The following is a 22,884-nucleotide window of genomic DNA, read 5'->3' as shown; positions in this document are numbered from 1 at the left end:
AGTTAGCATTTTTGCACTTCACTTTTTAATGCTTTACATGTCTTAAAAAGGTGGTTGCTATGGTTGTCGGGGACATTAAAAGTTATCACATCAAACAGGTAAACTCATCTACTACGTTGCGTTTATAAAATGCACTCTTGCAAACTATTCTAAATCAAACTTTCTGGGATTTTTTTTAAATAATAGAAGGTACACTTTGATGATTTTAGCAACATCTAGTGGTGAGGTTGCGAATTGTGACCGTGGTGTAGTTTGTTTACAGCCTATGTTTAGCTTTTTACTTTTGCTGATAGACTTGAAAATTTAAAGTTCTGTTCATTTGTGAAGATTAAGATCATGAACAAGGTGTAACAACACACTTTAGTTGGCCACAGAGTTTATTTTCTGCAGTAATCTAAAAGAATTAGCCATTGAAAAAGTTCTATTGGGATTTTGTCAAAGGAATCAGGGTGAAGCTACAAAAATACATCATCATTGCAGCACTGTATAGACATTATTGAACAGTGACATAATAATCAGCCAATCACCATGGAGTGAAATTTTTGCCTGCATTTGGTCATTACCCCCCACATTGTCGACACACTTTGGAGCATTTCTGAAACGTAGGGTTATGCCACTTGTGTTCTTTGCGCCCTATTTGATCTCCTGTTTTGTAGCATTTCTTTTCATTTAGTACTGTCAATTATTTTCTCATCCAAATTTCTCACTTCCTCTAAAAAAAAAAAAAAGTGTCTGAAAAGACACAGAACCAAACACTACTCTCTTCAGATTGTCATCTCTTTTACAAGCTGTATAAGCTGGACAAATATCAATGTTAAAGCTACGGTGCAAAACATGCGGTGGGTGGGATTTTTTTTAAGGGGACGGCGTAGACTTCACCTCGTGTGGGGTGTATATTGGTTTTCTGCTTTACACCGACACACAGTATGGTTTTTATGGCACCAATATCCTGGCTGGTGAAATGCATAATCCTGCAAGGATTCCGGGATGATCCCGAGTCTAAAGTTCATGCAGGGTTTTTAATCAAGTTCCCAGCCTCCTCTCTCTTGGTGGGAGAATTCAGAGCAAATCTGATTTCTTCTTCCCCCGGTAACTCGAGCGATTTGTTGTCCCGAAGCCTTGATCGCCGGTCAGAGTCTATATTATGCCTGGAGCTGCTCCTAATTCTCCACGAAATGTTGCTCTGGTCAGACCGAATCAATTCTTTAGCCTCTCTGATTGCTCACCGCGAAGAAGGAAATTGCGTGGCAGCTCTGGTCCTGATTACCTCTTAGCACACCGTTGTGTCAAGTCAAGTCCAGCCTTGTTAAAATTCATCTCGTCCTCTGTCCAACAGCACTAATAACAGCTCTCACACCACCTATGGTTCAGCCAATAAGCAAGCCTGCAAGACTTCAAATTAGTAAACTGACATTTTAATGTGAAGCCATGGGGAAAAAAAGAATAGCATAAAGGACCTTGCCTAATAGTTCTTTTGATCAAAAGGTATTCACAGGGAATTTTTCTTTAATTAATTTCTACAATGGTAGCAAATTGCTTGGGGAACATTGCACAATTTGAAACCGCCAAATTGTAAGGCACCGCACCTAGCATTCATGTGCCATTTCTCTTTTTCCCTGTGTGAGGGCTTCACAGATTGACAGCATACAAAGCAAACAATAGAGCGAAAATGTTTCTCGGCTCACTTTTGCAGAGCCTTCCATCAAAATTTCCCCAAATTCAAACAAAATGCAACAACCTATCTAATCTCCACTCATCTGAGAAATAATTGTCAGTTTAGCTCCATATTTCCCTATTAAACACAACACACCGATTGCTCTGATTGACTTGCAGTCTCTGCATTAAAAAGCATGTCCGTATTTATTCCCGTTTAATGCAAGTCATCACGCAGCTGTCCCTTGACTCATTATCTTTATGCTTCATAATAAAACTGACACATTACCACTGAGGAAAAAAAAGGGAAAGGAGTTCAGAATTGCCATTGTTAACATGTCTGTCTGTGGTTTAGGAGTATTCTCAGTAGATCTGTCCCAGTACTGTACTATGTGTCATGTGTGATTGACTCGGCCTAGATCAGTAGAGCGCGTGTACAGGGTTGTAATGCATGCTACCTTTAGAACGCCGCTTGTCCTGGGACCCCTCCGGGGTTAGCGATGCTCTGCCACTGTGCATTTTAATAAAGGTCAGCTAGCTTATAAACCCTATTCATTAGCCACTTTCAGCCATTAATTCAACAAGCTCAACTACAGTGTGAGTGTTTGTCAGCTCTGCTGAGACACTCTCTGGCTGCTTTGCGCCAAAATGTATATGTTGTAAGCAATCATTTACGGCATTATCAGCTTTAGAGGAACACTTAGTTTTAAGGGGGCTACAATAAATGAAGTGGCCTTAAAAAGATTTTGAACATGTTGGCTACACTTACAAAATGATTTGTCAGGCATGGAAAAAAACTTTAGAAATTCCCAGATTTTTCTAAAACTGTGGGAAGCCTGATAAAAATGTATAATGTTAAAAACAAATTGGTTCATAGAACTAAAAGTAATATGATGAAAGGAGTCTACAGGTATAGCGGTATTATAGTATAACACTGATACATTTTCAAATAGCAAAGTAGTCGGGACATTTTGTTCTCAAAGTCTGGTCAAAATAGACTTGTCCATCAAAGCTAGCCTGACTCTCTCTGTAAATTACCCCTGACTCCAGGTCAAAACCATCCCAAACTTTTGTCAGACTCTTGAAAGGTGAAGTCCATTTATCTGTGATCTAAGAAAGGTATGAGAAGAAACACACCATAGACAATCACAGTAGCCGAGGAGCTCTTGCGTCGAGCCACAATGTTCTTGGCCACGCAGGTGTAGTTGCCTGTGTCGGCCAGGCGGGCTTGTTTGATGATGAGATTATGGTCCACGGTGATGAAGAAATTGGGGTCAGTCTTGGGGTCGATCAGCTCCTCGTTTCTCTGCCACTCCACCTATAGATATACACAAGAGAAAACATTTCACAGCTTCAATCTGGCTCAAATGGATGGAAAACGCTCTGTATGCTCTCGGATCCAGCTGCCGTTCTGGGACGCACCCAAAGCCACAGACAGGGGATGTTAGTTTGGCAGGCACTGTAGGCATTGTAGCATGGGGCAGTAGGAACATCGATTAGCATTTTCTTTCAATTGTGTTTCTATTCCACTGGAATAAAGGGGAAAACATATAGAACACTTCTTTCTCACTTTAAAATCAGAAACAATTTGTGATTATTATAATACTTGGGTAACAAAAGAAAAAAAGTGTATCATTACATATTTAAACATATTTTTAAACTTTCTACTTTTAAACTTAACTTTCACTGTAAGAATTTTACTGTAACTATGATTAATGATTATGAGAATGAGTGTACTCCGATACATCAGTCACTTTTGCTGTTAGTTTTTCAAGTTTGGATGGACATTTGGAGCTGCAACAGCTGGTCGCAGGCTGGTCTAGTCCTGCACCAGTGCAAAAATACATGTATTATTGATGGGACTACCAGAGCTTGCCAAATCACTCTGCATGGTTCCTCATCCAAGTCCAGCTCACGGAACAGACGGAATATGGAGAAAGACGTCAGTTCCCTGGCTCGACGGAATATTTGTGCGGGTGCATAAATGAGAGGGATAATTAGCGGAGCGGTTGATTGTTAACATGTTTACTTGTTGCTCTCACCTCTGCAGGAGGAACACCTTCAGGAGGATGGCAGCGCAGAAGGATTTCCTGATCAATTGCCACTTCCTTACCCAGCGGCTCCTCCTCAAAGTTCTTCCTCAGATCTGTAGTGCAAAATCATTTTATTTATTAGTCATTAGAGGCATTTGGAAGAGAAAAAAAAAATACAATAATACACATGCTGTGCAATGTGCAAAAATAAACAGACCGTGCACTGTACTGTATATTTAATATTAAACATTTTTAATGATACTATATTTTGTTAATATCCTCAGAGGAAAAGATTTGGCCTGTGAGTGTGTTTTGACATGTTGTGCAGTTGTGCGTCTGATGTGATGCATTATGCACTGCTGAAACGTTATTTATTTATTTATTTGTATGTATAGATTTTCTATAGATACAGAATTTCACTTTGCAACCTGATAAAATCAGTCCATTTGAAGAGGGGATTAAGCAAAAGTCCAAGAGAAAAAAAATAGATTTTATAGGCTGTTTACACGACTCCGTTTTCAACTTAAAATGGAACACTTTTACACAACAACAGCATTTTGCTGGCCTGGAAACGCAAACTTTTGAAAACGGGTTTCAAAATGCAAGGTATTGAAAACAATACTATTATTGTCGTCATGTGAACTGCCAAAACTGCACATTTTTTAAACCTGTGACGTCATTCGTGTGCATATTATGTGCTGACTTTATAGGCAGGTAGTGTTTTTTAGTCACAAACAAAATAACATCAGCGACTGCTGGCCTGGTAGACGAGATTAGTCGTTTTTTAGATCCATGTGAACTCTTGAAAATGTTGTTGTCTGTACACAAAAAAAACGCACTTTTCCGTTTTGAGTACATTGTTTTCTAAATGTACCTTTTGTTTACCTTTTTGTACGGATTGCAAGTTTTTTTTTTTTTTTTAACACTTTAGAATAAGGTTCATTAATTAACATTAGTTAACTGCATTAGTTAAAATGAACTAATAATGATTTGCCCTTATAAAACATTTATTAATCTTTGCTAATGTTAATTTCAACATTTACTAATGCATTATTAAAATCTTGTAAACATTAATTAAAGGGTTAATTCACCCCAAAATGAAAAACACTGTCATTAAATACTTACCCTCATGTCGTTCGACACCTGTAAGACCGCCATTCATCTTTGGAACACAAATGAAGATATTTTTGTTGAAATCCGATGGCTCAGAAAGGCCTTCATTGACACCAAATGTCATTTTCTCTCTCAAGACCCATAAAGGCACTAAAGATGACGTTACAAAGCCCATCTCACTACAGTGGCTATACAATTATTTGATGGTTTTTGTGCGCAAAGAAAAACAAAATAGCGACATATAGTGATGGGCCGATTTTAAAACAAAGCTTTGATTTTCCGTTATGAATCAGTGTATCGATTTATGATTCGGATCGCGTGTCACACAGCCAAACTGCTGAAATCACGTGACTTTGGCGATCCGAATCACTGATCGATACGGTAATTCAGATACACTGATTAATTCATGTCTTTCAGAGGAAATGACACTGGTGTCAATGAAGGCCTTTCTGAGCCATCGAATTTCAACAAAAATATCTTCATTTGTGTTCCAAAGATGAACGGAGGTCTTACGGGTGTTGAACAACATGAGGGTGAGGAATTAATGACAGAATTTTCTTTTTGAAGTGAACTAACTTTTAAATGCACTATGAACTAACATTAACAAACTATGATCAGCTGTATTTTCATTAACTAGCACTAACATTAAGATTATACAGTAACAAATGTATGGCTCATAGTTAGGTCACAATAGAGTTACCTTTTTTTCTTTCCTATTCCAAGCCAGGATTATTGACTTAAATCCTCATATAGTCATAAAGTGGATCAGAACTGGCACATGTATCACCAGGAAGGTAAACTGCCAAGCCATTTAATCTAACATTATCGGTGTCGTATTTAGCAATGTGTTTTTGGGGTTCAGCGCTCCTCCATTTATGACTCGGGGCTTTGTTTGCACCTTGTACGTTCAACAGGAGCCTTGAGCGGTCTTTCTCTCTTAGAAGGATCCATATCACAGACCCCAGTGCTTATTAGACCCTGCTTGGTTGCTTCAGAGAAAGGCTGTCTGCAGCCCCCAGGCAAAGCATCAACAAAAGGGAATTGCATTATCTTCCTCCTCTACTCGATACTGCACCGAGGCTGTGGTATCCATACGACCACCCACTCTACCTAAAACCCCTGGGACAAGTGTTGATGCAAGTCGAATTGTATTTGCTTGTCAAAATTGCATTACTCTTGATGGAGGGCTTTCATGCCCTCCTGACTATGGATGGCACAATTTCAAAACAACATTTGCATAAACGTTTATAGCTGTTATGACACAAAAAAGCTTTTTGGAAGGAGGTGTCCACTGAGACAGCGGACTTGTCTTCAGCTCAGATGCTAGGGAATAAAATCTCTCTCAATAACGGCGGCACTGCCAGTCATTTCGTTTCCTCAAAACAGATGTCATGCCTGTCTTCACCAATCAGGCCTTGGCAAACATTAAGAGGTGAAGAGGGCTCTTTGACATTCAATTTAATTAAATAGGATTTAATGGGAATAAGAGAGGCACAAAGGATTAGATGGCCATCAAGTCCTGAGTTGACATTGTCGTGACTTTGAAAGAAAAAACTCAGGTCTGTTAAAGGAACGGCTCACCAGTGAATGGGGAATGGAGGCTTCCAAGCTTCAAAAATGAAAGAAACTCCATGCAAACACCATAAAAGTTTTCCATATGAATCATGCGTCATATTCAAAGTGCTCAGAAGCCATATGGCACTTTGTGTGCAGGAACAAATGGAGAGTCATGTCGTGTGCAAAAACCCTGGACATTGCATGTGTTCTTGGATGAGAAAAATCCTTTAAAGTCATTTTGTTATACGAAAGTAGAATCTGAGGTGAATCTTTGTTTGGCAAGAGAAATATCCTTTAAGAATATTTATAAGCACCATGCACTCCCATATCACACAATGCTTTAATCCTCATTTTAGACAAGCAACAAAGAAAAGAAAGAAAGACTATTATCTTCCTTTAAAGTAAGGGCGTCTTCTGTGCTGATGTTTGTTCTGAGTGAGGTGGTGCGGTTTCCTGGTGTTTAATCACAGAGATATCAAAACCACCGGGCCTCTTGAGGCAATTACAAAGTGTTACATTGCAGATTAGCAGATTTCCTTGCCACGGGCTCTTCCTGATCAAACTTCCCAATCAAACATTAAATAAGTCATATAAAACCAACTGAATCAATCAGCCTTGGGGAGAACACGGAGCATAAGTGGTAAGATTGATTGGCTAAATGGAATTTCAAAATAACTTTTAATAGAAAGTATATCACTATCAAAACACTTGATGGTGGAGTAATATTTTTTGGTGCGCAAATGCCACTGCATTGTAGAGCACATTAAAGACATTAGGGATAAATTATTTTTTTTTAAACATGATTTTTTTTTTTTAACAGAACACAATGTTTAAACAGTATTTGAACAGTGTTAATATCTATGGCAGGCAACAATTGTTCATGTAGCTTTTAAACTGAGCACAAGTACAGATAAATAATATACTAACTAGTAAACCACAAACACAGCCAGCTGGACCTGTTGGTTTTGCTTTGGGATCTAGAATTTACACTGGGGATCAAATGATGACAAGCCAGTGGGAACAATTTTGCTATAACATTTTGCAAATGCATAAAAGCATGTACACATATTGAACTCTACTATTAGAGTTTTATAATGAAGTGCTCAAAACACATCGTGGTCATTTAAAACCTTGTTTTAGGTGTACTTATTTTAAATGAAGTTTGGTTTCTTGTATCGTGAATATATATGAAGCATCACAAGGCTTTTTCTTATTTATTAATTTTTGATATTTACAATAAATGTTTCTTGAGCACCAAATCAGCATATAAGAATGATTTCTAAAGGATCGTGTGACTGAAGACTGGAGTAATGATGCTTAAAATTCAGCTTCGCCATTACAGGAATAAATGACATTTTAAAATATTCAAACAGAAATCAATTATTTACATTTTTTATATTATTTTGCAATATTATTACTTGTACAGTACTTTTTTAAACTAGCAAATGCAGCTTCGGCGAGCATAACATTAAAAAATATTACATCTAAAAAATATATAATAAAAATGAATTACAATTAATCAATAATTCATTTAATTTGGTACTGTATCTGAACTATACACCTTTCTGCTGCATGGTTAGTTTCAATTTATTATTTGCATTTGTTATTTCCTCCTGTCCAGATTAATACAGATTTGTGACCCAGTTTGGGGAGCGACCCACCAGTTGAGAACCACCGGGCTAGACATTTATATCAGATTTTAAGTTGGCATTTGGTCAAAATGTTTGGACTATAAAACAGCAGAGCTGAACTCACAGGCGATGCGCACAAATGCCTTTTGGCTCTTTTGGGTTCCTGTAGTGCTCCAGGCCACACACTGACACCAGTAATCCTCCAGACCAAAGATCTTCTCCACCTGCTGTCTGGAGATGTCGATCTTCACCTGCATCACCGGCAGCCCTGGAACCAAAGCAAACACAAGCAGACACGTTCAGCTCACCGCTCTAAACATGTCGCCATTGACAGAGACAGCCGTTCAGAGACTGTCCTTCAGCCGAGGTGTACACCAGACCCCTGCAAAAAGTGTATTTGTGTCAAACTTGCGATAATATGTGGCAAATGGCTGGCAGAAATTAGCAGCGCTTCACTGGCAGTGGCGAATCAAAACTTTGGAAAGGTTTTTCCAAAGGTTTTCTGGAAGTTCACCACATCCATTAAAGAGCAACGAAGCAAAACGTTTTTTTGCTTCGTTACTTGGTTAACTCATGGAATACTGACATATGATTGCGCAATGTCACTAAATGCAGGAAGTGTACGACATACGAAACCACCTTGAAATAGAAAATCCCAAACTCTACTATGATTTCTTGGGGTGAATTAATAAATAAACAGATATTAATATTTATGTGAGCTTCCAGTGGAAAATATTTTCCTGGTTACTCAATATGTGCGTTTCCATTTAGACATGAGTGGCTAGGATTATCCCATCAAAGCTCAGAGGTCTTTTCTGAAAATAAAATGTAAAATAGGACAAGAAAAAAAGGGAATGAAGTGATAATTTGTCAACTGCAGTTAGATGAATAATGTCTATACAACTGGTGTGAAGTCATCCAACAAAATGATTCATTTTCAGCTGACAATTACAAATGAACATTATCAGTGTTAACCAACACCAGCAACAAAATGTGTAATGCATAATAAAGCTCTCTTTGAGGATGAAGGGATGGAGTTAGACAAAGATCATTTTTCTTTTCATTATCTCTAGACCATCTCCTCAACCCCTAAGCCGGGGATTTTTTCCACCATGGCTATCGCTCATCTCAACACGAAAGCATGACCTTGAAGATGTCCACATCCCCCTCAACATCCACCTTCCCCCTAATTTCTCCTATAATCTCTCCATTCAACTTATTCATCCTTTCCTCTTCCCCTCTCCCTTTTTCATGTTTTGCTAAACGAGGTCTAGGTTTTAAAACCTGGGGCATTTTGAGGCGTAATAGGCATATGATGTTCGCATAAAAAAAATAAAAAAAACGTTTTTTGCGCATTTCAGATATTTAATGTGCGTTATTTGCATGAACACACAATTTGATTTAGATTTTTGGGCAAATATTTGAACACCGGTACAATATTTCAGGCATCACTAAAATATTTCAATCGACTGTTGAGCATCATGCAGTAGTTGCGCTTGAGAGTTAAAATGATTTCTGGGCATCATGAGAGCATTCAAAATTATTTTGGGGCATAAAGGTTTAAAAAGACGTTAAGAGGCACATTTAAACGCTTGTATTGCTTTTTAGCGGCATAAAAACATTCCAAGGATTTTTGAATGTTCAAATCGATTTCTGCGTTTAAATGTGCAAATCAATTTTTGTGCGCATCTGAACATCCAAAACATATATTTCTGGGAATCCTTCAAATGTTTAAATCTATTTTTGTGCTCCAAATGTACATTAAAAAGGCTCTGAACAATATTTCTGCACAACTGACTATATTAATAGATCCTTGGGCATCTTTCAAACTAATGCTGTGGCGTCACTTGAATGTTTGAATAGATTTCTGCACATTACAGCTGCCTTCAAATGTTCAAATTGATTTCTGGACATCATTTCAATGCTCCAATTGATTTTGTCAGCCTCAATGGAATATATAAACATCTTTGCTCATCATAGCAGTGTGCGAAGACTTAAATTGAACATTCATACTTGCCCTATGATGTCCAAATATGGTGTCTAGGAAGACAGCAGCTCTCTAGGTTCTGAGACTCACACTGCACTGCATGACCAGTCAAGCATTTAATGTCAATGCACTGTAATAAGCACAAAACAACTCCAATAACCACATTCTGCAATTAGCCACAGTGTGGTCAGATGCTCCGCCGATGTGACAGAAATGCATCATCTCGAATTCTGTTGGTCAGTTGAGTTCTTGCTCCAGCCTGTCTGTCACAAATCAATGAACATCACATCCATCACCACTTGGCAGAGAGTCTCTAGGAGGAGAGAAATAGGGCAGCACAGAGAGCTTGTGTCTCACTATCTTGGCAGACATTAGGAGCACATGCAATTACTGTTAGATTTAAAACACCCTCCAGTGTTACTCAGGGCGTCAACATCAAAATGGACCTCTCAGACAATCTTGCTCTCCTCTGACACAACGTCTGGACTTTAATCCTCGCTGATGGTTTAAAACACTTTAGCAATGGCTCAAAACTATGAGATTCAATGCACAAATCTCCGTTATCCAGTCTAAAATAAGCGCACTGAAAATAACACTCACGATTCATTTCTCCACTCGCTTTGCATTTAATTCAGATTGCATAACCAATTCAATAGGAACAGAAATAGTTCTATTAGACCACTAATATCATCATTTTTTGGGGGGAGAATGTAATTACTGCCCGCATTAAAACGTAAAATACAATTAAGGGAAACAGGCGTAGTCTTGAAATAGTCAGAGGAAAAGCTATCTTAAACTCTAATTGTTTTATTAATTGCTTTTTGTTTCTTTTAGCTTCAATTACCCAGATTTCTGACCTCGCACTCCCTCTGCGCTTCACGGAGAGCCGCCGAGGCAGCCACATTCGGTTTGATTCACTTTTGTGAATATGCCAAACGGCCTGCACTGTTACTCAGGCGTGAAAATTCACTTTTCCTGCATGACAGATTTAGCTGCATGATAGGCCGGGATAATACTGCAACGCAGATTTGTATAATTAGTAATTAACCGAGTATGAAGTCTTTGACTAGGAACACCATTAAAATGTTCACCCATGAGCCCTTGAGCGAGGTCGCTGTGGCAACCCTCCCTTTGGGGTCTAAGAGGTCACAGAGTTAAAGAATAATTGACTCTTAGACCGGGTGTCACATGCAAGCACCCGCTTCCGATACTGTTAAACCCCCCACAGACAGAGGAAATTATTCTGAAATGAAGACACATTTATTAGACCCCGAAAGAAAAAAAGGCCCTGCGGAGATTGAATCATAATACTGAGTTATTGCTTTGTGCTTTTGTCGTGTTGTGCGTCTGCATACTCAACACATGCGGCACACCTTCAAAATTAATTGTTAAAAATTCATAACCCGTCCCCATTTTTCTGCGTTGACATCTAACAAATTATTAAATATAGACATAAAATTCTGAAAAAGATTAATAATGATGCCGCTTTCCATTCTGGGGTTAGCTGAACCCAGTGCATTTTTCATAACAGACCATAAGGTCAGACAGTTTCCAGGCATTTCCCAGAATTCAATGGATGCATCATAAGAATAGTGTGAATGAAACAGAACTTTTTTTTTAATTTTTTTTTTTTACCAATGGTAAACCATTTTAAACTTGATACAGTGTTTTAAAAATTCAACACAGAGATGCTGAAAAATAGACATTATGCAAGCATACATTAAACAAGTTTAATTCATACAGTTTTAAACTTAAAAAGTTCATTCATTAAGTTATTTTTTGGGTGATCTAACCACAATGAGGGAACCAAGGTCCACTAGGGGGCATCAGCAAACTTCACTGAATAATTATTCATATTTTAAAATAACCATTAAAATGCACACACACACACACACACACACACACACACACACACACAAACTAAATGTATTTAGTTTTATTTCTTATATAATAATAATAATTTAAAAATTGATATTCGATAATTCTTTAATTTTGAAAGCTGATAACTGATATATTGATTGATAAGTCTTATTCCAAATTGTATATACTTTTTGAGATATAAAGAGTCTGATCACGTCTGAACATATCGCAAAAATCCATGCTACAAGCACTCAATTATAATGATGTTCTCATTATAATTTTATATATCCTATATGACAGACTTGCACTGTACATGTTGCACTTAACCATATTTTCCAGATTTTTATATTTTTAAAGAGATTCCATTCATATTTCAAGCAATTCAAAACCCTCATGGTGAACACCGTATCAGCTGAAGGAAATACATTATTTGTTTGCTTTGATATATCGACTACATGGGCTGATAACAATAACATTAAAAAATTAACACGTATTGGCCGATACGGATATGGTGGCCAATATATTGTGCATCCCTATAGTCAAAATGGTTACTGAAACATGTTTCCAAACACTTATTAAAACGGTATGAAATCAAATGTTAAAATTTGTATTTTTATATGTTATATTGTAATGTTTACAATAAATTATTTATCTGTGCACTTCATAATATATATTTTTAAAAATTAATTTACCCTTATAATTTTTAAGCAAATACATTAAGCTCTAGCATGACAAGCCAGACCCACATCAAGATGTTTGGTCTGGAAACTCACCATTGACAGCTCAATCCGAGGGGTGGGATAAACGGTTGTCTTTCAAACAGCGCGATAGGATAGCGCTACAACCAACCAGAGCAACGAAGGTGAAACAGAGCTTGTTGATTGATTAAATATTCGCCGTATCCGGTCAGCAAAACTCCGAACACATCTTCCCTTTTTAAGAATGACTTCAGTGCTGTTCTTTGTTCTTTTCTCAGAGAAAAGTTTAACTCCAAGTCTTCCAGAGTCGCGGTCAAAGCTGATGCGAAAGACCGCCGTTCGCCAGCTTCTGTGTTTACTAGAAGCACGCAAACGCAACTCGGCCGTCGTCATTATGGCCCCGCCCACCGACTCTATACACGATGTGATTGGCCCGGCAAAGGTTAGGGGAATACAGTTTAGAAGGGTATTGAGAGTTGCTAGACGACACTCGCGGGCAGATTAAATTTGCTGCTGCTAAGGTGCTTCTAGATTTCTAGGCTAATTAAGCTCCCCTCCCCCCTCAAAACGACTTCTCATCTCTCCCGGTCATGTGCTATTGCGCGAGGGCAGGGCTATTGGGCTCTGTCTCGTTTCTGCACCTCTCAGACAACTGTCGCTGACATTTAAATCTGCCTCCATTTTGTTAGCAACGGCCAACTTCCAACGATCCAATCAGTTCCCGAAAGACGAAATCATATGTGCTGCGCACATATAATATAAAGAAGAAAAAAAAGGCCTGGAATTCTCTCGTCCTTCAGTCTCGTCTCTCCTCCGTGAGAGATACGAGACCGGTGTGACGCGCAGCAGGTGCTCGTCATCAATCACGCGCTGGCCTTGCGCTGCTCTCTCATGGTTCTCGCCAGCCCTGCTTGTCACATACCCTCATCGCCCCTCGACTGGCCAGTCTCTGTGGCCAGAGCACCTGAGGGGGTGTAAGGACAGACGAGAGGAGAGAAAATGAGACGGAAACACAATGAGTGAAGGAGACGAGATGAGAGAGGAAAAAATAAAATAAACATCTTGGACACACGGCCACTCGGTCCTCAGCCAGCCAAGAGGCTCTTCCTCGAGGAGCCATGCAATGGTACTGTATGCTCGGTGGACGGCTCTGTCCTCCTCCGCCTCCTGGCGGCTGGCGATGGCTCCTTCAGCTGAGGGCAGCCGGCAGCGAGTCCCACGCATGCAGCTGGCACTCATCAGTCAATCACGCAACGGTCTCGCGCCTCTTTCTCACGGCTCTCACCTGCTTCTCACAGTGTTCACCCAAAAATGACAAATAATTTACTCACCCTCATGTCGTTCCAGACCTGTATGACTTCCCTTCTTCTGCGGAAAATAAAAAAAGACAAAAATACTCTGAGACATTTCCCAAAATATCTTCTTTTATGTTCCACATAAGTAAGGTAAGGTTTGGAACGACATGACAGAATAATTTCAGTCCCCCTTCGACTGTGGTATTTGTAGGCACAGTCTCACAGGAAAAACCATGGATGAGATGTTTATTTTTTCTCCAGGGAACTAACAGGGTCCTGGTCGGATTCGATGGTGCATTTACTGTAGAATCCAGGGATATGATAACATCCCGTTCCGACACACTACACCATAACTTTATCTGAGTCCCAGCGTGACTTTGCAGTGACTGCTCTACATATTATTGCAGCAGCGAACATCTGTTCATTGTGTCTGCACCAACAGCTCCACAAAGGAGCAGCAAATGCTGCAAGAGGAGTGACTAGGTGACAAAGAGATGCATTATTCAAGGATGTTATCCATCCAAATGTGTGAGTAACAGTTCTCATTACTGCTTTAAAGAACTAGTATTGTGAAGAGGACACAGGCTGCTAAATCAAATAGCATGTGTGTCTTGAAATGCAGAAGACTCAGACCCGCAGTGACATTGCTGCTCTTATTCCCTTAAGAGTCGATACAGGGGCTTGTCTGTTGAAGAGACTTGATTTTTTTTCTCCCACTCACTCTTGTTTTTGCTGCCAGTGACCTCAATTCCACAGGGGTCATTTGCTTATCAAAGGCGCAGCCCGAAACTGGCAGGTTGGAGTAAGTTTTCATTGTGACCGAGGAAATTCAATTAGGCTGCATCTAGAGTGCGCGGAGCTCAGATTCATCAATGGGAGCTGGGATTAAGGGGGAACTGACTTACACTAGGACGATCAGTCAAAAGGTCAGCATGTGCCCATCACAAGGGACTTTATTTTTTTCATTGACTTCTCGTTGAATACAGCTGGAATAAAGCATCACTCTCTGATGCGCTGAATTGCTTCCATCACCTGTATAGACACACTAGTGGCAATAATGATGTTTATCATTAGTGCTGAATTAGAGAGGTAAACGCGCATTTAAAACGCATTAGAGTTTTGAATTGTGTTGAATAATGTAGTGTTTGCTGTTTGGCAAACATATCACTCTCTTTCATTGCATTGCGTTCTTTTCATTAGCTGTTATCGCTTCTGGACGTCTGAGCCCTGAAACAGCGGACAAACTAAAGGTAAACAAACAGATGAATAATCAGAGCAATTCGAAAAACGTCATTAAAACATGGACAAAATTCAAAGCCGTGTGCCTACACATTGAGCCATAATGCTTATGAGGTCAACAGGAGTTCAAATCTGCCTCATAAGATCTACCCATCATTCATTTTCCTTAAATAAAATGACTCGTATACAAAAAGTAAAACAATAAATAAACAAAAAGATCAAAAGGAAAAAATGCAATAAAAATAATACAAATAATAAAACAACAACAAAAAAGACATAAACATTCTGCTAAACAATGCTTGAGTTAAATCAATTTAAAAAAAGTAAAGTAAATAGTTTACATTAATTTATAAATAGAATAAATTAAAAATTTTGGAGATAAAAAATATATAATACACTTTTTTAAAATACATGTTTAAAAATAAAACCAAAAGTAAAGAAATAAATTTAAAAAATGTATATAATAATATGAGTTAGGGTTAGTAAATGAATATACAAATAATAAAATATACAATTCATAAAAAAATAAAATACTAATAAAAAAAAATAAATAAATAAAAAATAAAATAAAATAAAATAATAATAATAATAATAATTTTTTTTAAATTAAATAAAATAAAATAAAATAAAATAAAAAATAAAAAATAAAAAAAATAAAAAAATAAAAAAATAAAATAAAATGTGTTGTTTATCACACAGCCATGTTCCTAAAAATCCATAAGTAATCCAACAGTAATCTTTAAGTTTCTAGATATAGTTTTTATCCCTCCTTTAGTAAATCTACAGGATTTTTATCCAGCAGGTAAAAACTGCAGAAAATTGCACCTCTTCTCAAAAGACCACATGATTCAACAGAATGAATGGTGTATCATTTGGAATTTCAACACCTCTTAGGCACCACTAATGATAAACAGTCCAAAATAATTATGCTGCACATAGATGAAGGTTCAAAACCAGAATCTGTGCCGTCCCCAAAAAACCTCCCAAACTATTCAGCAAAAAAAGAAAAACACTGTCTGTGTCCTTAGGCACTCTGAAGCTGGATATGTGGCCCATGTGGACCAACAGGCAGGATGACTCAGTGAACGCTGTCTCTTTTCTTGCACTAATAAGATACTGTAATCCTCGGCTCACTCCAGTGAGCAGCAGTCTATGAAGAAGAGAAGAGACAGACAGACGTTTCCAGGGGCCACATTAAATCTATCAGCCACGGAGGTGCCACACGGGCACGTCCAGGAACCCCTAACCAGTCTGTCCAGCAGACTTTTAGGTCAAGGCTTGGCTCAAGGATTCTAGTTATTACAGGAATATTTTTTTGCTAGTTCTAATTTGATTGAACTGTCCATTTGCGACTGTCAATGCAACGTTCAAGGCCTCCCGCTTGCACCCGCCGTTCAATTATGGATTATTTAAGGCTGGTGACCCAGCATGCGGCTGCGGCACCAATCAATCCAGTCTAGTTCAGGCCAATGCCAGCTCAAGGTGAAATGACTTGCAGGTAGGTTAGAAAAACCACAGACTCAAGCTAACGTGTCAATCTGCAGCTTGAAAAAGGGAAAATACACCAATATTAGAGCCTACAGAGTCCTGAAATGGGCCGTGACATGGAAAGAGTGATTACAAGCATCATGAAAGACAACACTATGCTTTCATGTCGACTTTTATGTGACTGATATTAAATTAAATGCTAAGCGTCTGTAACCTGAGAAAGCCCTGGCAACAGTGAATGCTAGTTTATCTAGGCTATTTTGTAACAGAACACGTAAACACACCAATCTAGCCTAAAAATTCTTGCTTTAAAATACTGAACTTCCTTTATATAAGATTCCTTTTGAAAGATAATTCAACAGGCAGCTAGTGAAGGTTACTCAAGGTGTAATTTGTCATTCGTCTGCTGATTGATTTTCTTATCTTATGGCATCAACACCCTGATCTGTGCATAGCACCATATTGGCATGTCAATGTTGATTGCGGATTATTGGACATTTGATGCTAAATTGCCTCTAGAGAGAGTCTGTTTGATAGGATGTAAGATCAGCATGTGATGATGAGCATGTATTGTGGCAGAAGGTTCTAACATGCATAGCATCTTCACCAAACAGAGGACAGGAATTCACAGATCTACCCAGGCTAATGAAATGCTAATTCGCTTCAGTATTTTTAGTCGAGCAAAGAAAACACTGTCAACACATATTAACAACATCATTTGCAGGTAACAACACTATCATGTATCATGTATTACTGGAATGCATCATTTAAACTGGTTAAAAAAACTCCAGTGTAAAAAACAGGCATTTTTTTCAGTTTGACAAACAACACATAATGGTTGTGTACATCCTGTGCATGTCTTTAACGTGCTATTAGTTAAATTAATTGTGTAGAAGTGCTATTAGTTAAATTAATTGTGTAGAAGTTCCCCTTAATTAAGGTGATCAAAAAATTATTTTGTTTTAAATATAAAAATATTAGTTTCATTTATCATTACTGTTTATGCAATGCAACTAAACTCACACCATAACTTTCCCAAAGCTGCCTAAGCACAAGCACCAGTCTTCAACAACAAAATTCAAAAACCTTACAGAAACTCTTTCAAATGTCCAACATAACTCAGAGTGCAATTTCGGATGCACCGTTAATCTCTACACTGTAAAAAATTATTTAGAAAAAAAGTTACCTGGTTGCCTTAAAATTTTGAGTTTATTGAAATAAAAATTTTGAGTTAATACAATGACATTTTTTTGAGATTCGACAACCTTTATTAAAAGATTATTAAACGATTTTGTAAGCATATTGGGTAATTGTGTTTTATTTCTGATGACGCAGTGAACCATGCTAAATAGTGCTATTTTCATGATTTATCAAATTTTTATGTGGTTCAGATACAATATTATTTTGAGTTTCTATTTATTAAACAAATTTCCTTCATTGTATCAACTCAAATTTTTAATTTCAATAAACTCAAAATTAAGGCAACCAGGTTACTTACTTTTTTTAAGTTAAACCAACAAAAAAACGACATTTTTTTTTTTACAGTGTACATAAATGCATTTCTTTGCAAAGCATGCTGGGAACTACATATCCACTGCCCACTGTCCAGGAAACAAAAATGATTAATAGTTCCAACACTAATAAATTATGTGAACCTTTTAACTTTACGGAAAACTACACATTTTACGAAAACAATGTGTGTGTGTACACGGGCTGTTAGTTCATTCCTCAGCCAGCATCCTTTACTGCTCGCATGAGCCATGGTTGGTTGTAGCAGGCCAACAACTAAGGATAAATCCAACTTTGACAGAAGGTATTCCTCTGTTGACAATTTACAAATCAGGTAATAAATGAACAAAGCTAAAGATAGACACTGAGACCGTCCATCTGCTAGTTGATAGCAATGGAGTTAGCAAAAATCACATCAGCCTTATTAAACTTCCATTTCTGTCAGACTTTTTAACCAGAAGGCACCCTCAGTCAGCGAGATGCTGTTAAGGTAAACCAATTTAAGACTGTGTACAGCCAAAAAATCTGAATTGCTCCAAGCTAAAGACCTACCAACCCATGAAAACTAGCTGGCATCACACTATCTTTGGGGTTTATATCTTTTAAATGTGTTGCATTGCATCCAGGCATATGACAGCACTGCAAAATAAGAGATTTTTTTATCAAATGACAAGACAACCAAACAAGTTTCCTGTCAGCACTTGTGATTGGATTTTATCCTCTGGCTTTCTGACTACATGCATCACTATCATCTGCATGGCACTGTATATTGACAAAAGAAGCAAAAGAAACTTTAAAAAAAGTTGCTAAACAGAAATAATCCAACTTTGTTGTCTAGTATGTGTCTGATATTAGGGAGAAAATAAATGTACATAAAAAATATAGAGTCTCCGGCGTGGGAGGCGGGTGTTCCAAGTGCCTCTCAAGATCAGGGTAGTGAGATTTCCACCAACAACTCTTACTGGCTAGGGCTGTCCAGTGCAACATTAACATTAATATTACTGTTCTAAAAGTGCAGTTATTGCATTAAACGAATACGTAGGTTACTTTTCTGAACGAGTGCTCCCGAGTCCATGTTTCACACACTGTTAGTGTGAATTGCGGCACAGTTCGGCACACACACACAAAATACCGGCAGTTCAATAGGAACGCGCATCTCTTAAAAGGGGCCACACTATATTCCTACTCGAGGAATATGGACCTCCTCCAGGTATGGTGCGCTCCTAGGTCCGCATGACGGCTTTCACATTACCCTTTTTTCACTGCCAGTGTAAAAACTCCCTTTTATATTCTTAAAATGAGAGAAATCATCGCTTATTCTGAATTTTTAAGCTAGGCTTAAGATACATGAACAAGTTCTTTGATAAACATCTTTGACTTTTCCATGTCTAGTCTTCACGTCAGTCTGTGCAATGAATACATTTACCACAGTACCATGTGTGAGATACAGTTTAGCATGTGAGACAGAGCTTGTTTGTGTAAAGTGAGAATTAGTTTTTCTGCTTGTGTGAGGTTATCTAGGGTTGCACAACATGGTGAACCATAACTATTTTTATATATCCTGTGTTGGTGTAGCTCTTGTACATTTAATTTGTACAGAGTCTGGCTACTCCCCATTGACAAGTGTTTACTTCCTTGAAGGCGGGTACTCTATTGAAGTTTAAAACTATTGCATCTGCCCAAAGCCACTCTGGATCCACCAGTCACTAATGTTTGGTCGTGACGCATGTCATGCGCCCCTCGCCTGTTTCTGGAAATTCATCAAAATAAAGGTGCACGCCACCTCAGTGATAAAACCTAAAACCCGTGCATTCGGATTGCGATTTATTCACGGTGGAGGGGAGAGCTTTGTGATCGGGAACGCGCCTCTCACGTGGTCCGTATCATGATTCTATGCTGTAAATAAAATGTCATATGCTTGGTATGATGATAAATGGAGCTATAAATGATGGCCCAAATCAAATGTTTAAGTGCTTTTTTTTTTTTTTTTTTGAGTGGTGATGAAATATATTGCTATTGTAAATACTTGTCAGCATTTAAAGAAATACAAATCTAGAAATGCATTCAAACGACAGTAAAGCACAATTGTACGGTGCTCTGCAGTGGTCAAAAAGTATATAAACTCAGAGATGTGAATTCGGACAGCAATTACATCACCACATGACCTCGTTGTTTGTCAAAAGCAATAGTTAATTCGGCCGGGGATTTTTACACTGGTGGTGGGAAACGGACGGCAATAAAATCACTGACTAGCCCCTGTAAATAACGACAATACCTTCCGACCCCATGAGAAACAATTACTGTCCGAATAGGGCTTCAGCCAACTCCTTCACCATTAATGGAGTGAGCTGGAAAATCAAACTTTTTCCGAATTCACCCTATAAGGGACGAGGGCCACAACATCAACAAACCCCAGCAAAGATTGCTCTTGCTGCGGCTTTAACTTCTGAATATTCGGCAACGATGCCACAACGGAATGAATGGCTTTGCTCGCATCTATCTCGCATCTTTCTCAGCCGCCATTACAGAACTACAACTCACACTAGCGAACAACATCAACGTCATCATTCTCAGCCACTCCCTCTGTCTGCTGATTGGACAGGTACAAATTAGTTCGGAGAAAACCTAAGAACATACCGCAGTCCCAGACAGAGTACTGAAGGAAGATAAAAATTGAGCGGAAGTATGTAGGAAGGCAGAGCCAGGCTAGTGTTGGTGTAGATTTATACATCATTTTTGTTATACATTTTATGAAATAACGCTCATTGTGGTCCCAGATGAACCTTATAAGCAACCAAAACTCATAGCATAAACCGAGCTGCTGAAGTGTAGTGCAACACTTCGCTATGGAACACAAACGCATCAGACATTATATGCATTCCCAAATGTAGCTTTTGGAAAGTTTGTGTGGGCACAACATTTACTGTGAACAGAGCTGTTCTGAGACACTTGAGGAAACGTGAGCTGCGCACATGCAAATATTTAAAGCGGTGTGAAACCAGCAGTGCATATATTTTAGTGCATTGATTTCTATAGTATGGGGAAAAAATACTACTGAAGTCAATGGGGCTCATCAACTTAAGTGTTCAGTAGAAGAAAGAAATGCATACAGGTTTGAAACAACTTGAAGGTGAGTAATTATTATTTTATTTTTTTTGGTTGACCCATTCCTTTAATAAAACATTAACTTTCTTGGCATCACAGAAATGAATTATACATTTTTTTTAAATATTACTTTTGAAAACATTCACACACACTAATGTCACACACACACACACACGCTGAAGGCCCAAGTGAGATCTTAATACCAACAGTAAACGTGCTGAAAAGTGTATTTAGATAACATGATTGATGAACAAAGGATATTTCTGAAAACCTCAGCCTTTAGAGGACAGATATTCAACAACAACACTGACTGCCACAGGATTTCACAGCTGCTGTACAGAGTACCAGGCCTACTCCAAATCCATTCAGAAACCATTTCCTGTCCCAAATTACCTTCTCTGTCATAATCCTACATGTGATTGTAGCTGAAGTTGACAAAAAGAGGATCCGTATGTTTTGATATTTGTTTGAGTGCCAAGTGAGTTTATACCGATTCATTCCTAAGGGCTAGTGCACACAAAACACAAACTGTCATCCACCCGGTATCTCTGCCTATCAAAAATCTTCACGGACTATTAAGCTGTCATGTTCCCTCCCTCCTCTCCCAGTGGCTGATCTATTTAAGAAGCAATGTGAGCTGAACAGGTGTTGATCTGCATCAGAAATCATTTTACTTGATTGGTGACAGTTAAAAACCTGTAAATGTCTTGGTGGATTGTTTATGTTTGGTAAGACTTGCTTGAGTGACAAGCAGAACTTGTCACAAAAGCATTTCTTTTCCCTTTTTTTCATATCTGAATAAATGCATCAATGCCCATCTTCACACACAAAATGCTGTCTTACAGTATATCGACACGCTGAATGTGACAAAAACGAAATAATTAAATCTCTAACCCGCACCATCTTTGTAATGATAGATATTGGGGTAGATGGTTTACCAGCTGAAATGACAGGGGGAAAGAAATGTCTCATTGAGTTTTCAATTTTTAACAATTGTATCTACCCTGATTATGCAAAATGCCAGCACATGGCATGGAAATAAGCATTTCAATCAGAGATGGAGAAAGGTGGAGGGGCAGCAACAGATGTCAATCAAATTAGTCACAGTTGCCCTTAGCTACAGTTGCCATCTCCTTCAAGCTTTACTAGTTGCACTCAGAAGAAAGAAGTGATTGGACTGAGTGGAATATAACTGGGGCCAGTTGCAAACACATAGCCATTATGCAAAACTGTGCCTTAAAAACTAGTCTGACTTTTTAAATTAAAAGTAGACTAATGTACCTTTTTATGTAACTGAATTTTTGACCAATCTTGAAGAAACAAACGGGCCACTGAATTAACAGTGCATTTACCTATTTGACAAACAGGTTATGGTTATAAATATGGCATATAGTAATACATCCAAATTAGGTAAAGAAATAATGAAAAGGTTTGGTTCAGAATCAATGCAAATGCTCATTGAACTAAAAAGACAAATGGCTACAAAGTTGCACAAGTCAGGATTAGTGTAAAAATGCGCGTTAAACTCACAGCTCGAGCAGTGATGGAGCACAACATTCTGAAAAGAAATGCTCTGTGTCAAGAGCTGCTCGTGTGAACACTGCACTTTGCTTAATTAAATATCTTCAAATTGTTTTGTTTAAAAGTGGACATTTCAAGCTTTCTAAACTCATATTTCTCATGTCTGTGAGGCAAGTAGCCTGCTGAGTTTCGGTT

General features: G+C 38.2%; 1 protein-coding gene across 4 annotated transcripts in view; it reads right to left on the bottom strand.

Annotated features, from left to right (window-relative positions):
• Window positions 1–22,884, bottom strand: part of unc5a (unc-5 netrin receptor A) — a 236,065-nt gene that overhangs the window by 72,157 nt on the left and 141,024 nt on the right. For all 4 annotated transcript variants that reach the window (XM_067457151.1, XM_067457152.1, XM_067457153.1 and 1 more), the window contains exons 3-5: window positions 8,112–8,255; window positions 3,696–3,799; window positions 2,791–2,971 (exon numbers count right to left, since the gene is read on the bottom strand). In XM_067457151.1, the coding sequence (XP_067313252.1) occupies window positions 2,791–2,971; window positions 3,696–3,799; window positions 8,112–8,255 (429 nt within the window). The remainder of the gene's footprint in view (window positions 1–2,790; window positions 2,972–3,695; window positions 3,800–8,111; window positions 8,256–22,884) is intronic.

This window comes from Pseudorasbora parva, chromosome 11 (genome assembly GCF_024679245.1).
Source record: "Pseudorasbora parva isolate DD20220531a chromosome 11, ASM2467924v1, whole genome shotgun sequence".
Taxonomy (NCBI): Eukaryota; Metazoa; Chordata; class Actinopteri; order Cypriniformes; family Gobionidae; genus Pseudorasbora; species Pseudorasbora parva.
This window is presented reverse-complemented; position numbering and strand designations above follow the sequence as displayed.